A 17,934-nucleotide genomic window follows, 5' to 3' on the forward strand; every position below is an offset into this window, starting at 1 on the left:
TTCACATGGACATCATTTCTAACCAAATTGATCAATACTACTCTCTCACATACACAAAGAAACCGCATGCTTGAACCCCCAAGCTTTTGAGAACTGTGTTGCCATTCTACTCCTTAATTTCCCTTTTCATATCACTTTCTCATAATATATCTCCATGACAATGTATGCTGTTTTGTATAACAAAATCAACTCAAAGTTTAAATCTCTCGCCTATGTCCTAACCACCAACCAACCAAATGCTATCTAACAAATGAAGTTACAAATGAAGATATTGCTAGAAATTCCAATGATCTTGATGTGTCAAATTGAAATCATGATCTAACTTCAAATTCCCCTGCACGTGTGAGAGCTCGAAAACCTTTGTAGGGACGATTAGGTAGATTCTTCAGATCAAGTTTATCTATTTGTAGGCCAGAGAGGGCAACACCCATAATTCTAAACGATACTTGAAATGTGGGAAATACATGAAGGCGCTCTAACCCTGTCTCAAGCACAAAAGTTCCAGACATTGAAGGGGCCTTGTCTTTTGGGATCCGTCCAATTGACCATGAGCAGGTCTGCAGAAGCACACCAACTATATATAATTAATTTCTAATAAAAGAAATATCATAAAAAAATGCATCTTAAGTTCTTAACCTAGGAGTTTTATGCAAGAATGTAAAAAACTCTATCACATGAACAGCGTGCTCTATAGTAGTTTGTGAATCCATTTATCTGTTCTTTAAGTGTAAGCGTAGCTGGTTTATCTTTGGGTCTGCAGCTCATTGCTGCTAGTGGTATTTTGTATTGTATGTTATGTAGTGCAGCTGTTTGTATCTTGTTTCTGTTTAATAAAAGTTCACATTCATCCAAAAGGAGAAGAAGAAACTAGGAATTTTATAAATACAAGCAAGCAATACCATTTATCAGAAATCTAACTAGTCATAGAAGCAGCAGTGGAGATGTATATTCTGATTTTCTAGACAAGTGACATCATGTTATCTACAAGACTATACACTTTTGGCCCTTAAAGTTTGGGTTTGTTTTCATTTTGACCCTTCATGTTTGATTCTGTTTTAGTATTGGCCCTACCATCCATTTCCGTTAGTAATCTAGTGACACTTGGCATTATATTGGTGATGTGGTTTAATCTGGCACTTAATGGTCAGATTGCCAGCAGAAACGGACAGCAGGGCCAATATGAAAATGGAATCATATATGTAGGGGCTAAAATAAAAATTTTGAAATGTATAGTGTCTAAATAAAAAAAAACCCCAAACTTTAAGGGCTAAAGATGTACTTTAGTCTTATCTTCGATGAACAAAACAAACCATGAGAACATACATGAAAAACCATCTCTTTCCTCTGGAATCTACGTGACAAGTTTAACACCAAATACTATAACTAAAAGAAAACATAGAGTACCTTATTAGTAAGGATATTTACTGTTCCATGATTTGAAGTCAGATCAGCTGATAAAATGCAAGGAGGCAGTTTAAATTGCACGGTTATTGAGTCGATTGTCTTTCCAGGATCGTTTCGTATTCCAACCATGACATTGACACGACATGTTCCCGCATCGGATGTTAGCTGCGGTTTTACATATATAGGAGTACTCTTCAACTTTTTAACCCTGTATAAATATAAACAGATTGTTTAAACTAAAATACAAATATACAAGAACTAATTGGCAGATTATAAAAAGTGTGATCGTCCTTGCTTCCCCAAACCTACCCATGTCACTCATATACATTTCGGTCTGGTACACAAATTATATAACTCTTGTCAGTAAAAGATAAAACTATAGCAGAACTCCACCGCAGTCAAAAGAATTAATAGTTAGGGGATTAATATCTCCTCAACAACACACCTATAACTCATGAGCTTAAACTGTCCATCTGGAGGCACAAATGATAGAATTTGATGGGACTCCCAAGGTCGAAACCGAACGCAGGGATGGAATCTCACATCATCCAAGATGGAAGGGTTTGCAAATGAAAGAGTTAAATCAGGAAGACCTGAGAGATGGGAGTTCACCTGAACTTCACCATAAATCTCGCATTTCACCAATGCTCCATCCCTGAGTAGAATTCGCAAGCAGAATATTATTTATTTATTTTTTTTTTTTTATGGAACAAAAAAATATTACTTAGCACATCTCAAGTGTGAAACAATGCAGTGTAGATATATCAAACATACTGATCGAACTACTAAATAAGAAAGCTTTTATAAGACATATGTGGGACTCCAATAGTCGACGTAACCATAAAATGCTGATATATTTAGATTTGAAGAAGTCATTATCACATCGAAAACTCACATAAGCAGCATGAAGAAGCAAAACTATATGAATGTTCAAAAAAGGAATGTGATGCTAGATAATACACTTTAAAACAAGAATTAAACAACGATGTTTCATTAATTACCAAGAAAATGTGTTGCCCTCTCTAACACACCAATAATATTTGGCTGGCTGAATCCATGTGTAGCAAATTATTCATTATTCTAGAATTGACATTTCAAGTGGATGGAAACTAATCAAATCTCATTTTTCCAGAAGTCTAAAGGTAAGAACCTAATTCTCCATATCCAAATCATGAAATAAAGTATCACTTGAAGAAGCCATGTTTAAGCCAAACCTACTCTCGTACCTGTTAATAGTTGCATCCATTTCTTCAACAAGATCAACATAAACTTCATTATTAGCATATTTTGGGTCTGATGTTCTCCATGGAACACAGGATGCTGTTGCACCTGGAAGGGTTTCACTGACATTGGAACTATTACCAGTCACAACACTCAACATTTTGCTAACAATGTTTGGCTGGGCTATCATCTCTCTCAGTATGTTAGGCTCTGTAGTTAGAGGGAAGCCATTGTCTATCATCTCATCCAGAAGCTGCAAGTACAAACAGACATGGTGTATTCAACCCAAGACAAATCTAAACAATGTGAAACAACCTAAATGATGAAAATTAACGGCAACATGGATGAAAGGGGAATAGTCTGAAAAGACAATTAGAAAAATTAAAGATTTATAAATAGAATATCCAATTATAAAGAAACTTCATTTTTTAATAAAAATTATAAAGAAGCTTCATTTATCAATAATGTTATTATCTCTTTAGTTTGATCATCCAAAATGCAGAGAAGTTAACCCAAATCAGCAGTATGATTCGTACTTATCGGATATCTGTCCATTCGAAAGATAGTATTTTTAACCAATTCTAAAGTGGAGAACTGAGCCATTTCTTCATGCCTTTCTTTTGAACCACAAAATGAACATTTACAATATCAAGTTAAAAGATGCTATTTCCTCATTAAAGAGAAGAGTGACAATATTAATCTCAACGAGTAGTATTCTAACCACGAAACAGAACATGTACAAAAGACAAATCCCTCACCTAATGAATGATAACTTTTCTGCGTTTTTTTAACTCTAAATCCAAATCAAGTTTAGTATGAAAATCCCACATAGATTACACTTGTGGCCATAATAAAACTCATCCTTGCAACAAATGTACATACAAATTCTACTGAAGATCAACTCTAATGATATCACCAAAAATAACAATCACCCAATAAGGCTTATGTAATAAAAGTACCTCATATACAATGACAAAGTTATCCTTTATCACATCTTCATTCAAACCTCCAAGATAATCTGAGAGTACATCAGCTACTCTGCAAAGAAACTAAAAACAAATGGTTGAAGGTGAAGGAACTCTAATTCATTCAATGCACACAAAAAAGAAAATATTTACCAAAAACTTTATACGGCTAGAAAATCTACCTCAATGGCCATCAAAGGCGGCATTTCAACTTGCGTGCAAGCCAAAAATGTGATCCCTTCGCGAACAACTTGGAATAGATAATGAGTTGATGATGCAATTACTGGTTGTAGCTATATACAAACAGAAAATAAAGTTCAAAAGGAGGGACAATAAACAAAAACTATTATAATGAGAAGTTGAGAACCAGAATTCATACATCTCAAATAAAGCACAAAGCTCAGAATTCAAGAAAACCAAAAAAAATTATTACAAAAACAACACATTTTAAAAGACATGACTAACATACACAAAAGGCAACCATGTCAACTAGAATTATATGCAAAACTAAAAAAAATTAAACTCCTGAAATCACAATGTTAATATAAAGCAAAATTTTCATAAAACAAGCATAAATTCTAATATCAAATTCCAAACACAGTACAAAAACACAAACACAGTATGCACACACCACCTAAACTTACAAATAAACGGTAATTAATTGACATTGACACCCAGAAATTACAATCTAAAAATGAAGCAAACCTTGTTCAGAAGCTTTGAATTCAAAGAGATCAGAAACCAAACAGGCAAACACAGAAAACAACTAAATCCAGCTCAAACTATTCACAAAGCTGAATTTTGATGATAAAATAAATCCAGAAACCAAAAGAAGAACATAAATCTATCCAAGAATAACAACAACAACAACAACAACAAAAAAGAAAGTAATTTACAGGTACCTTGAAGGAATCACCTTGAGAAATGGCCTGCCCCCAAAACCAATCACATATAGACCGATCCACTCGATGCCCAGTTAGCTGTTTCTCAAGCATTACCTCTCTGTGCAATCCAAAATTCACAAAAAAAATTGAAAAAACCAGTCTTTTTAACTCAAGACCCATCAAAGAACTCACAATCAATCACCAAAAGAATACACACAGACATCACAAATAAGATTTTGAAATCCAAAAACTTTTATGGGGTTTATATGATTTGCAAGTCTTAGTCTTTGTAGCCAACAAATCTAAAGAAGCTTGGAATTTGAAACTGCTTGAAAGTAAAAAAGAAAAGATGGGTCTTACCCAGAATCTGATAGAAGAAATATGCACTGTAACATCTCTCTCTTTACCAGAAGAATTACGAGCTGGTTGAAATGGGTGCGTTGTTTAGTGTTGTGTAGTGTTGTGTTGTTTTCAGCTATGCCTATTAGCAATTCTTTTGGCCTTCCTATTGTGTAGGAAAGGTGGGAATGAATGTATTACGATGAAAAAAATTTGATTTTCAATTATAAGACGTTTAATGCGGATGGACAATGGATCAGCACTGCCAGAGTATAAAAAGTTCTCAAAGGTTGGCCCTTTTTTCCTTTTTTTTTTTTAAATATATTTTTTTATCCTTCCTTAGTTTTTATAAAATTGTATAAAAAATATTTTTATATAAGAATTATTTATTTATAATTTTTGAAAATTTTTTATTTAATTATAATTGAAGAAAAAAAGGTCTAAAAAGAAGGAACCATTTGTACTTAAAATTTTACCTTTTATTAATTAAAGTATTGAAGACAAGTAATACTTGGTTTTGAAAGGGCAAAAAGAGAGAGGAGTAACTAACCATACAAAAATTTAATGCTTTTTCACTAGGGTTAGCGTGAAAGTTATGATTAAAACAACATCATTTTTATACGGACACATTACTAATATCATTTTTATTAATACTAATTATGAAATGACATTTCACAATTTTATATATATACATATATATATTATGAACATTTTTGTGCCTCTAAATTTTCTTTTTTTTAAAAAAAAATAAATAAAGAAAGAACCAGAATCTTGCTTAATCAATATTGTAAATGAATTCAACTAATGGGTTGATTTTTATATTTGATTTTATCAATTAAATTATACAAAAATTAATATTTCCCCCTTTTATTTTCCTAAATAGTGAGGAATGTTTAATATTAAAAAAATTCAAGAGCAAGAGAGTGGAAGACGCACAATCTCCTTCTGAAGGGAACAAAACAAGATCCGGAATGGAGTGTGGGAATCCTTCCTCTTAGATAACAAAAAGAAGCTTGGCGTGGAACAACATGGGCAAGATAAAAGGCTTTCATTGTTCATTTTGCTCCATCTACTTATGTAAATTACTGCTTCCTTTACATTGTCCTTGTGTGTTTAATTGGTTTAGTGAAACCCTTAGCACCCCCCCTCCCCCCTCTATCCTCTTTTTATATATATTTTTTTTATATAAATGAAATTGATGATTAAGTTGTTCCTAATTTTAGTTGTCATTCATGGTTAGTTGTAGAGTTGGTACTTTTTGATATTGCTAAGCCTACACTTACAGATCAAATATATGTATAGATGCAGTGATACCTCCCCAACAGATTTGTCGATAATGATCACAAGGTTGGGCTAACTTTTGCCTAGCGGGTTCCAATGAAAGCTGCCCCCATATGAGAACGCAAGGCAGAATGGCAGATAAAAGTCTTGCATAATGAGTCATGACCAGGCCCTTGGCCTCATTACAACCCAAAACTGAAATAAGCAAACAATTTACAGGCAAACTAGCATCTCAACTTTCTACTACTGCATTTCATATGCTCTCAATACAATTATACAAACCATTAGAGATTTTTTTACCAAAAAATAGAAGTCAGACAAAATTTCTAAGCTGCTGTGGTCTATACCATAACACAGTTCAATAGGATTCCAATTAATGGCCAATATAATGAGCATTTACATGACTCTTCCACTTCTCAAAATCTCTCACAAGTGCATTTCCCCTTTATTTCCATCTTCCCCAGTGAATGATTCAGACAACACTGAATGCTGATTGTATGGTGGATGAGAACTGAGATGCAATGGTCTGAGAAGCAAATTGTTGAATCTTTTGCTTAGCATCTGAAAAGGAACACCATGTGTTTTTCATTGTAAATGTTAGATCTTGAAAAAGATATGAATAGTTAGATCATAAGATAGATAAGTATCTACAAATGATAAAAGGTAGCAATAACGCTTAAAGTTGCAGCTGTAATTTGTGTACTCATTAAATCACTCCTTCGTGTTCCACTTATGTTTCAAATAGGTATATCAAGATGATTGCATTTATAGGAACATTATTTTGAATTCATGTAATAGTTTCTAGTAATAAACTTCCTAACTTATTTTTGGGGCATTTTGAACTGTAGCATTGTAAATGTTGCAGTCTAATCCAAAATCCTTTTGAGAAAAAGAACGCAGAGCTATATGTTGACACATACACAAGCACAAAGCTCAAGAGGAACTCTTTTATTAAACAGTTGTGCCAAAATAGACTTTGAAATAATTAATCATCTTTTCCCTTTTAAGACAATAAGTTAGAACTCACCCTTGAAAACCGGCTTGCAAGGGGAGGCCAACGTCAATAATTTTAATCTAGCCTCTAGGCCGCCCTTTCCAAGATCCGACCACAAAGCCGCAATTCATTTGATCCCATACTCAATAAGTCACAGTGATTGGCTCTGCTACTAAATGTTACAAACCCATGGGTAGAACTCACTCTTGAAAACCAGCTTGCAAGGGAAGGGTGTCCAAGAGCTTATAAACACATGGTTAAGCTTATACTTAATCCATGTGGGACACTAGGATCATAACAGGATCTTTGCTTGCTTACTAGAATAATTTAAGCTCAACTCATCATGAAGTCCTAAACCAACACACTGCTTCAAAACCTAAACATAATTCTTTCAGGCCATGGATTTTTGATTGAATAATGAGTAAAATCTTATGTTGAAATTCTACGTCTCATGTTAACCACCAAGTCCCATTCACCCACCCCCCCCCCCCCAACCCCCAAAAAAAAAAAAAAAAACCCTCCTACTAAGGATAATTATCTTCCACAAAAATATTGATTAATATGATTTTTTTTTTTTTTATTGTAAGATATGATAGCTTACTATTGAAAATCCAATATTAACTCATATTAAGGAAAGAGATATTTTATAGGTCACACTTAACAACTAATATTAGAAGGCTATAAAATTCTGGAAAATAAACTGCCTGCATACCTTTTCGGCATTTGGTGAAGCCAATAATATTTGCAATACTGAGGGTCAAACAAACTCCTATAACAAGGAGATAATCAGCTTGAAGCCTTATGAGAGAGAATATTGCTAACACGATCCACAGAGCCGCCTATAAATCAAAGAATAGCAGATTTAGATACCGAAACAAACTACAAACAGAAAGGTCCCAGCAATACTAACTTTAAAAATCTTTTCAGCTTTAAATTCTAATCTTCAAATCCAATTACAAGTATATTCATATTCAGTTATCGCACACAATTTCAGATCTTTATAATTTAAAATCTAGCAGTGGAACATTCCACATTTTCTTGATTTGCGTAGATCTACACGACCTCCTCCCCCATGGGTTTTGAGAAACAATAAGGAATTGTGTGGGTTGTGAAATGCTATAATAAATCATAGTACTTGCTTACCGTAAGGTATAGGGTCCACCAGAACAGCCACGAATCTTTCTTGTTCATGCGGGCCAATGACTAAAGCAAAAAAGAACCATCATATATGAGACTCAAGAACCGACAACAAATGGTATATATTCTTAAAAGGCTTGAACATGACTACTAATAGATGGTGATGAGACCAAATGAAGATAAGTTGACATGAGAAAAGCATAAGATGTAATACTAACCTCTTGGTCAAGAGATTCAAATTTCCATACACTTTCACCAAGATCATTTATTTCATTCCACCACCTTAACCCAACTAAAATACGCCCACTCACATTCTTGACTACCCAAAAATCAAGAGCAGCAAGAAGAACAGTCACCACAAAAATGATGACAAAGTTACTAACAAATATGGCAGAAAGAATGTAAAACGCCAATGAAGCAGCCTGCCAAATTCAAAAAGAATGAGCTTATGCATTGAAATAAAATTTTTCTTTTAAAAAAAACTGAAAAGAGGAAGATAATCAGGTATACTAGACCTTGAAAATAACATGAAAGAAACATGTCTTCGGGTTGGCATAATTTTCTACTGCAGTCTGCACATGAGAGTAAGATTGCATTATCTAAAGGGAAGAATATATTTGAAACAAGCCCAAAATAATTAAATAGGCCTATTTAAACATTACTCTGACTTACCAAGATCCTGTATAAACAATACTAGAAATTTTTAAAACAATTATCAAAAAGATTTCTATAGTCCATGTCAAATGTCCAACCAAAATTGAACTCTTTCTTAATAATGTGAAAGGGATTCAAAACTAGTTCTTCTTGTGCCAAAAGTACCTGAAAATTTTCCCTCTTAGAGATTGAACTTTCAAGTTTATTTCATGATCTTAATGCTGTTTGTCCCCAACTAAGCCAAATAGTTATATTAGCCCTAAAAGTGTCAATTTGAATGCCTTCTTGGCAAGTCAACAATGAAAATTTTCTTCTAAATCCAATTACCCTTCTTTTTCAATTCCAACTTATTTTCCTTTCATTCATTTTCTCAGAAGCCAAAAGCAACCCCATTACAGTTTTAACAAATTCTCAACATGTACAACCCAGCACTGCCAAACTTCCCACCCAACCAACCCAATTCAGACATTTGAATCAATTATATAAATTTGTATATTCCTTAGTCTTTAAATTACAGCTAAAACAACACAATATATTTGTAGGTTTATGTGCGTGTTTAGTCCACAATTACATCAAGTTTCCTATTATTTTCTTTGTCAATACCATCAGAACCAAATGTATAATTAACTTTCTCACCAATCAAACAAAAGGGTAAGCTAAAAAACCCAAATCCCAAATCCAAAACCCAGATCTAATTACCCGCCAAAATCATATTTTTCACCATGTACACATATATACACGTATACATGAATATAGAGAGAAAAAAGATACTATTACATAAAAGGAAACTGAGTCAACTCACCGGGTTGAGATCCACGCTGGCCATGCCGGAAAAGCTTGAGAAATCAAAAAGTTTTGGTCTTTTGGGAAATCAATCTCTCTCTCTCTCTCTCTCTCTCTCTTGAAATGGGGAGAGATTTTCAGAAGAAAAATGCTTTTCTTTCTTGGACCGGGTTTCCTTTTCGCAGATCCGACATTTTTGAGATTTGCAGAATAGCCCCTGAAATATAAAAATATTACTGATTTTCTCAGCTCAAATTTTTGATGGCTTTCTAAATTTTTGGGTCACACATCACAATATTTTTCACACCATTGACATGATTTGTTGTAAATTTGTGACTAATACGCAATAGAAGTGGTGTTGGTATGAACCCAAATGAGAGTTATCTTCACAAAATATCATGTCAATGGTTATAAAAAAAATAAAAAAAGTGTCTAGTTAATGTGTGTAGAAGACATGAGTTAAAGTTGAATTTTTTATTATAATCGATCAGTATTATAGACCAAACAACATTTAGTTAAAGTGTATATTTTTAGCTACTTCCTTCTAATGTAATGAGACCCACTTAATTCTTCCTTTGACAAGTTCAATCGATTACCCATTGACATATTATATTGTGTTCTTAACAACTTATTGTTAATAAGAAGACTCTAAAAATATTTTTTTTTAAATAATAATTTGATAATTACAATGAAGATTGAAGAGAGGTATTTGAACTCTTTATATTTTTGTTAAAAACGTAAGAGGAGTCATTGAATAACAATTTATTTGACCATTTCCTTGTACCATTTGCTATATGACATAATTTATTCATATGATTAATTGAGATTACTTAATGGTCGTGGAATGATTTAATAAATCATAATCGAAATAAAAGAACAAGGGATCCTCTTTTTAAGTTATTGTAAAAAATAAATATTTTTAATCTAGAATAATAAATCTAAACTCATTCGAAATAAAATAAAGAGTCAATAATCAGAACTATCACAATTCGTATATGTAAACATTTTCTCAATTCTACGTATATATTTATTTTACCTGGAAAAAAAATCAATAATGTTGTTGCAATCTTTTTTGCTAAGGTAAAGTGGATAATTCTTCTCATAAAAAAAATAAATAAATAAATAAGGTAAAGTGGATAAAATCTATGAATAGGCTTTGTCTCACCCTATTTTTTTTTTTGGGTTACATAGTAGGATTTTTACATTTTTCTTTGGTAAGCTTTGTATCATGTGAAATTATTCACTCCTATAAGAATAGTCCTCCTTCCTCTCATAACTCACACTTGTTGTGAAAGAATGAAGGATTCCTCCTAAAGGAGTGAATAGTCATTGAAGGATGTTAGCAAAATCAAAAATCAAAGGATTTTTTTTTTTAATGCAAAAAAATCAAAAGAATTAGGGTCCGTTTGGTACATGTGTTTAAAAATTGAAAATTGTTGTTTAAAAATTCTTGTAAAAATACGTGTGGATGAAAAAGTGTGTGGAAATGCGTGAAATATTGTTTAAAAGCTGAAAATTGTTGTTTGGAAACACTCACCAAACACCCCCTAGAGGTTCTAAGGCTCGGTTGTGTTTTTTAAGGGTATGCTATGGTATTCAATATGACATATCTAGGTATTTTCAAGTATTTTAATTTTCATTTATTCCTTCATGAATATAACAAAAGATTAACAGGCCTCAAAATTACTAAATAAGAATCATTGGTCATGTGATCAAAATTTTATGTATATGAATAGTCATATAAATTATTGCAGAGTAAGTTGAAAGAAATTCAAACTTTATTTATTCGTTATTCCATCTAAACTAGGACTTGTAGCGAAATTAAAGCAAAGCCAAACTTGTTGACGTTTGACTTATTTTAGTTACATTGATAAGTTGGAGCATTAGATGGAATTTTGCTTTAGGTGTAAGCTTGAATTTTAAATGTTTTAAAACGAACTTGAACTTCTTCACAAAGTAAGTTGCATTCATTGTTACCAGGGCCGGCTCAAGGCCTAGGCAAGTTAGGCCTAGGCCTAAGGGCCCACCAAAAAACAAAAATTTTCTTGAAAAAAAAGGCTCCATTTTTCATAGTTAAAGGCCCAAATTTTTATAAAATTATATATATTTTCTAAAGGTTGTACATTTTTTTTATTAGTGATGTACAAATTTTACTATTGGCTTACAAATTGTCATGTTATTAATCACAAAAAAATGTGATATAAACATTTATTAGTTAAATTGATGAAGTTCACCAATAAGAGATAATATCACATTATATTTTGAACATTTTATAGTACTTTTAATTAGCGCATTTTTCTTTTTCATTTTTATTAGGACTCTCAAAGTACGAGACCAATAGAACTTTAACTCAATTGAAACCCTAAAATATTTCAAAAAGATGTTGCAAATGTGTTAAATCATCAATTATAGATTAATCTCCCCTAATAGTTTAAGACTTTGATTTTTGTAAACTAATATCCTACAAAACTATACACCAAATAATATCTATCTCTCTCTCTCTCTTAAAATCAAAATATAAAATTAAAAATTAGATTACAACTTTATTTAACTAGCATCATCTTATATCCAAAATAAAGTATCTTTTTCAATTGCAATACATATTTATTTCTTTTTATTAATATTTATAATTTAACTATGATATTCAATTCTCTATATGAAATTAACATTAGTCTAGTTGGTATTATTTATGTATTTAATGTATCAAATTAACCTTAATTTGATTAGTATTAAATAATTTTATTTAATTAATATTTACATATTAAAGGCTCCGCATAAATTTTTCGCCTTAGGCCCCAAATTATGTTGGGCCACCCCTGGTTGTTACAACCGTCAATTGAAAGAGACTTGTCTTTCTAGTAACGTAATTGAATACCAGCTTAGGGGTTTCTCAAAAATGAAAAAGAAAAAAAAGAATACCAGCTTAGGGATCAAAGTATGTACTTAAAATGTACTAAAACACTTGCTTACCATTTAATGGTATTATTTAGAAAATGGGCTTGGTCATCTCGTCATTGGGTTTACCTTTAGGTCCAACCTCTTGGGCTTTAAGATTACTACAATGTCAAACCCAGAATTTTAGAACCAAAAAGCTAGGTCAAGTGGGCTTGAAATTTGGTTCAATCTGTTCTCTTTGGTTTCTAGTACATATGAGGGGTCAACAGAAAGGACTAAGAAGAAGAGGAGGCAATGACCGTTTATTTAAATGAGGGGTTAAGGATACAACCAATGTGAGTGAGGTGGGTCACTGTCTTATCCTAACTGCTAGATTGAGAGAAACCCAAGCCAAAGAAGTGATGTTGGGCAAAAAAGCATCCTTCAAAAGTTCAGTCCCCAAGAGTCACAAGAAAAAGAAAAGGTGGATAGGCTATATTGGGTGGCATGGCAAAGTTGGTGGTGGTGCAACAAAAACAACCTTCTTTCTCTCTTCTTCCTTCTTCTCTCTCTGACTTCAATGGCACCAGACTCCAATCTCAAATTCAGGTTCCTCCTATATTTTTATGTGTGTGGATTTAATATAAGTTTTCTTGGAAAAATGAAGGACTTCTGATTGGTCATATCATGATAAATTTATTATATATCAATAATCAATTTGCTTTACTGTTCTTATATTTTCTCTAGGTGGGTACTTGGTAAATTTCACTCTCTCAAGTATCTTTGTAGTTTGTACAAAGTGAAGGGAGAAATGGATGACATATTGACATTGTGTCTTTATGTGTGCATGATATTAGTTTGGATGTCTTTCTTTCTTGGAAAAAAAAAATGGACTTCTGATTGGTTATACCATGAGTCTATGAATGAACTGATTTATATATCAAATATCAATAAGCATGTCTGTTCTTATATTTTCTCTAGGAGGATGCTTGGTAAATTTCACTCTCTAGTATCTTTCTTTGTACAAAGTGGAGAGAGAAATGGATGACCTATTGACCTTGTGTCTATATAATATAAGTTTGGATGCCTTTCATTCTTGGGAAAATGAAGGACTTCTGATTGGTTATGCCATAAGTCTATGTATAAATTGACTATACATCAATAAGCCTTTGTTCTTATATTTTCTCTAGGTGGGTGCTTGATAAATTTCACTTTCTCAAAAATCTTTGTATAAAGTGGAGATAGAAATGGATGACATATATATTGACATTGTGTGATGTTTTTAGTTATAAGTTTTGCCTGGTTTTGTTGGAACTCAGTTGTCCACTACAAACTTAGTAAGAAACTGTAATTCTAGGCTCACATATGGATCACCAAACAGACCATCTGCAATAATGGCACTTGCTTTAGTTCAATTTGAATGAACAGACTGAATGCTTTCCAAGTTTCCATCATAGTATCAACAAATTCAAAGTGTACAAAAGATTGGTGACGATGCAAGCATAAGTCTATCAACAGCTACTTCTATAGAGAAGTGGTTTGTCTTAAACATTAGTCAATAGAGCTGTTCCTTATCATAATTGAAATCTCCACATCCTCCTTATGCATCATACTAACTAATGCATCTCCAAACTTTCTAATTCTGGTTACAGTTAAAAAGAAAGGTATGGAAGCCGAAAGGAGCATTACATGTCTCAGCATCAAGTGCCAAGAAAATTCTCATAATGGGAGGCACCAGATTTATTGGTGTGTTTTTGTCTAGACTCCTTGTTAAAGAGGGTCATCAGGTAGTTTTCCCCCTTTGTTTTTCATTGTCTTCTTTCTTGTTCCATTTCCCTTCCATGTTTCTGTTTCTGATAGCTTTGAATCTCTTTTGGCATATATCCATATAATCACTATATGGATGCTCAATGAAATCTGGGACACCTTGTTAATTTTAAGGGTATTTTTAACTTTTGGCAGGTGACTTTGTTTACCAGAGGGAAAGCACCCATCACTCAACAATTGCCAGGTGAATCTGATAAGGACTTTGTTGATTTTTCTTCCAAGGTATGCTTTCACTTAGGATTGAAAATATCTTTTAGCCAATATGAAATGCTGTCTGAATTTCTGGTTCTGGTTTCAGTAGTTTCGTCATTGGAGAAATAAATTACCATGCTGAGTAGGTACTAAACTTGACTGTAATGCTAGATCTTGCATTTGAAAGGAGACAGGAAGGATTATGAATTTGTGAAATCCAGTCTCTCAGCTGAAGGCTTTGATGTTGTTTATGACATAAATGGTGTGTACATTCTCATTTCTGCACCCTTCCACTATGATAAAACTTTTCATCACCAGAGGCACAATCTCTTACTCTTCAACTTTAAGTAATTGTTAAATTTGGGCAATTTCTCAGGACGAGAGGCAGAGGAAGTTGAACCCATTTTGGATGCACTACCAAAGCTAGAACAGTAAGTTCTCAACAGCTTGGGGAGGAGATTTCACACAATCTAATTAACCATACATTTAATATCTACATTATAATCTTTAGATGCTTCACTGGTATTAAGTTACTAGTCTTGAACTTGATTAAGAGTTAAGACTAGTTTGTGCTCAATTTGAAATTTTTTATGTTAATTTTTGAAATTTTTTATGTGATTCATACTAAATCATAGGTCTAAATATTACTGCATAAGCAAAACATTGATAAAACTAGATAACTTGATACACTTAATATTTTCATTTATGAGCTTTGGATGCGCCAATGGTAGTGAGTTGCTAGTCTTCACTTAATTTTAAGACTAGTTTGTGCTCTATTTGAAATGTTATATTTTAAATTTGGAGATTTGTTATGTGTTTCATCCTAAAATTTAACTACTTCTCAGGTATATTTACTGCTCTTCGGCCGGTGTTTATCTCAAGTCTGATTTACTACCCCACTTTGAGGTAAGTTACGGATTGTGTTGCTTAGGTTACTGTTCACTTGTATCCATAAATGCAGTGAGGGTAACAAGAGATTATAAAATTACCAAAAGGAACAAGCCTTTTAGATCAAAGACAATTCATGTATATGAAGTTTTTCAAATGATAGAGACTTAAGGAGAGGCATTATCAAAGTTAAGAGAAAAAGACAGCTTCAAATTATTTAACCTTGATCTAAACCAATGAACTTTAGGAGCTCAATCTCTGTTCAACCCAGATGCATCACTTTCAACCTTACCTTTAGTGTGACAAAAATAATTTTTACCATGTGAATGCAATCATTAAGCCTTCATTGGTTGCACTAGATGACAACACAATTTCTAACTTGTTTAATTATTTATTTATTTTTACTTATTTCTGTTTTCTAGATTACTTTTTTAAAAATATTTCCCATATCTTTTCTAACTTGCTGGTACCTTGACCATAGACTGATGCAGTTGATCCAAAGAGCAGGCACAAGGGAAAGCTTGAGACAGAGAGCTTACTAACATCAAAGGGTGTTAATTGGACTTCTATAAGGCCAGTCTACATCTATGGACCACTGAACTACAATCCTGTTGAAGAGTGGTTCTTCCACCGATTGAAAGCTGGTCGTCCAATTCCAATTCCCAACTCAGGGGTTCAAATAACACAACTCGGTCATGTTAAGGTTAGATAAATTACAATGATAATATGTATTGGCCTCTCTAGGTTCAGTAGTCTAGACAATTGCCCCAAGCATGCTGAAACAATTCCAACAACTCACATAAGTATACAACACGCGCGAGCTTTGGCTAAAATGAAACTTCCTGATCTCATAAAAATTGGTAGAGAATGAGATTGTGAGTTCAAAACACAGAGAGTATGAAGCTTACCACTAAAAAAAAGAGTACATAACACACCTTTAGCAAGTTGCACATGATATTCTCGAGCTAAGAATTTGTAGAACGATATATACAGCTTTGTAGAATTCAATGTATTTGAATGTGAGAGGATGTTAATCTGACATAGTTTTGCAACCCAGGACTTGGCTAGAGCTTTTATTCAGGTGCTTGGAAATGAAAAGGCCAGCAGGCAAGTCTTCAACATCTCTGGAGATAAGTACGTCACCTTTGATGGATTAGCAAGAGCATGTGCAAAGGTAATTCTTGCAAAAAATATGCAAAATGGACACACAATTGAGGAACTTTATGATTTGCTGATATGTAGAAAACTTTCCATGTAGTTTTCTTCTTTTGGTTATTTATTATTCATTTGTTTTGACTTGGGACAGGCTGGTGGATTTCCTGAGCCTGAGATCATTCACTTCAACCCTAAGGAATTTGATTTTGGTAAAAAGAAGGCATTTCCATTTCGTGATCAGGTACATGTTGACGTATAGAACACATAGCTGAAAATGTGAATAATATAGATAAGGGCATAAGCAACCTTAGGTGCTTTACCTTAGGTTCCTCTATTAAATTTTAAAAATAAAATAATATATGGCTGCATTGGATTCAATTGTCATTGGGAAAAAAACATTGTTTGTGCTGCATTGATCAATACAACTATGCGTTTGAATTTAATTGGGAACCTAACTTACAACAGCTAAAGAACTAACCTAAGTCTTGCCCAATTGATAAATAGCCTGTGATATACATAAAAGGACCTCATATTTGTATCTTACTAATATGGCACCTTCTTTACCACTTGTTACTGATGGTATCATCATTTTGTTAACGCAATGCAGCATTTCTTTGCATCAATTGACAAAGCAAAAAGTGTGCTTGGGTGGAAACCAGAATTTGACCTAGTGGAAGGGCTTGCTGACTCCTACAACTTAGACTTTGGTAGGGGAACATTCAGGAAAGCGGCCGATTTTTCAACAGATGACTTGATTCTCGGCAAGAGTCTTGTTCTTCAGAGCTAGACCATTCTTCTCTTTGTTTCCTTTGTGGTCTCCTTTTCATTCAAATTCCCACTCAAGTTCATAAGGAATAACTAACCAAATGCCATGTTTTGTAATGGGACAATGTTATCATTAGTAAATGCAAAATTGAAAGTTATACTAGTTTTAAGTCTCTATGTATGCTGTATGCATAAAGAAAAATTATTTTCCCATATGGATCTTATTAGTTTCCAACCTATTAATCACAACAAACTTGAAGAATTTGTGAATCTAGGTTCTCTTAAAGGGAATCAGGCAATACCCCTAAGCTACTAGACTCTTTGTGTGAAAGTGGTTCTGTTAGTCAGGTTCTTATTACTGATAAGACATGCATTGAGAGGGGGAAAGGAACCAAAACTTTAGCCACATTATTAGTGCGGAGCCTGGGCTCTGATCCTACATATAAAGCCCATCACCCATTTTGCTCTCTGGACACCTACTTGATCTTGCTGGGCCCAAAGTTCTGTGCAGCCTTCCACACATGGACAGAGGCAGCCAGCCTTCGACTTGAGGAGCAATGGCATTGCCTCC

The 17,934-nt window shown here is 33.3% G+C and overlaps 3 protein-coding genes across 4 annotated transcripts; 1 reads left to right on the forward strand and 2 right to left on the reverse strand.

The window, feature by feature from the left end:
- Positions 1–5,043, reverse strand: LOC115978852 (AP-3 complex subunit mu-like). Of its 2 annotated transcripts, XM_031100728.1 has the most exons (8): positions 4,835–5,043; positions 4,493–4,592; positions 3,773–3,883; positions 3,585–3,674; positions 2,631–2,878; positions 1,850–2,059; positions 1,405–1,612; positions 1–557 (listed from the first exon to the last, which is right to left on the reverse strand). In XM_031100728.1, the coding sequence occupies exons 1-8, from the start codon at positions 4,867–4,869 to the stop codon at positions 312–314; spliced, it is 1,248 nt and encodes a 415-aa protein (XP_030956588.1). In that variant the 5' UTR covers positions 4,870–5,043; the 3' UTR covers positions 1–311. The 2 variants fall into 2 exon arrangements, with proteins under 2 accessions (XP_030956588.1, XP_030956590.1); XM_031100730.1 differs by lacking the exon at positions 4,835–5,043 and having other exon boundaries at positions 4,507–4,593.
- A 1,213-nt stretch (positions 5,044–6,256) lies between these two features.
- On the reverse strand, positions 6,257–9,813 carry LOC115980128 (Golgi apparatus membrane protein-like protein ECHIDNA). Its single transcript, XM_031102411.1, has 6 exons — positions 9,682–9,813; positions 8,741–8,797; positions 8,444–8,647; positions 8,232–8,291; positions 7,801–7,927; positions 6,257–6,655 (listed from the first exon to the last, which is right to left on the reverse strand). Exons 1-6 carry the CDS (start codon positions 9,703–9,705, stop codon positions 6,567–6,569), a joined length of 561 nt encoding a protein of 186 aa, XP_030958271.1. The 5' UTR covers positions 9,706–9,813; the 3' UTR covers positions 6,257–6,566.
- A 3,149-nt stretch (positions 9,814–12,962) lies between these two features.
- LOC115980127 (chloroplast stem-loop binding protein of 41 kDa b, chloroplastic) lies at positions 12,963–17,536 on the forward strand. Its single transcript, XM_031102409.1, has 10 exons — positions 12,963–13,145; positions 14,189–14,323; positions 14,499–14,585; positions 14,727–14,817; positions 14,932–14,986; positions 15,401–15,461; positions 15,925–16,146; positions 16,501–16,617; positions 16,750–16,839; positions 17,206–17,536. Exons 1-10 carry the CDS (start codon positions 13,044–13,046, stop codon positions 17,383–17,385), a joined length of 1,140 nt encoding a protein of 379 aa, XP_030958269.1. The 5' UTR covers positions 12,963–13,043; the 3' UTR covers positions 17,386–17,536.
- The last annotated feature ends 398 nt before the right edge of the window (positions 17,537–17,934 follow it).

This window comes from Quercus lobata, chromosome 3 (assembly GCF_001633185.2).
Source record: "Quercus lobata isolate SW786 chromosome 3, ValleyOak3.0 Primary Assembly, whole genome shotgun sequence".
NCBI classification, from domain to species: domain Eukaryota; kingdom Viridiplantae; phylum Streptophyta; class Magnoliopsida; order Fagales; family Fagaceae; genus Quercus; species Quercus lobata.

Excerpts from the sequence above, each read along its gene's own strand:
- LOC115980128 (XM_031102411.1), bottom strand. The coding sequence starts at position 9,705 with ATGGCCAGCGTGGATCTCAACCCG. Across the intron at positions 8,798-9,681 it reads CCAGCGTGGATCTCAACCCG|ACTGCAGTAGAAAATTATGC; the intron begins GTGAGTTGACTC and ends TCTCATGTGCAG. Across the intron at positions 6,656-7,800 it reads CTTCACCAAATGCCGAAAAG|ATGCTAAGCAAAAGATTCAA; the intron begins GTATGCAGGCAG and ends GTTCCTTTTCAG.
- LOC115980127 (XM_031102409.1), top strand. The coding sequence starts at position 13,044 with ATGGCAAAGTTGGTGGTGGTGCAACAAAAACAACCTTCTTTCTCTCTT. Across the intron at positions 14,324-14,498 it reads TTGTTAAAGAGGGTCATCAG|GTGACTTTGTTTACCAGAGG; the intron begins GTAGTTTTCCCC and ends AACTTTTGGCAG. Across the intron at positions 16,840-17,205 it reads CATTTCCATTTCGTGATCAG|CATTTCTTTGCATCAATTGA; the intron begins GTACATGTTGAC and ends AACGCAATGCAG.
- LOC115978852 (XM_031100728.1), bottom strand. The coding sequence starts at position 4,869 with ATGTTACAGTGCATATTTCTTCTATCAGATTCTGG. Across the intron at positions 3,675-3,772 it reads CGCCTTTGATGGCCATTGAG|TTTCTTTGCAGAGTAGCTGA; the intron begins GTAGATTTTCTA and ends ATTTGTTTTTAG. Across the intron at positions 558-1,404 it reads TAAATATCCTTACTAATAAG|ACCTGCTCATGGTCAATTGG; the intron begins GTACTCTATGTT and ends GTGCTTCTGCAG.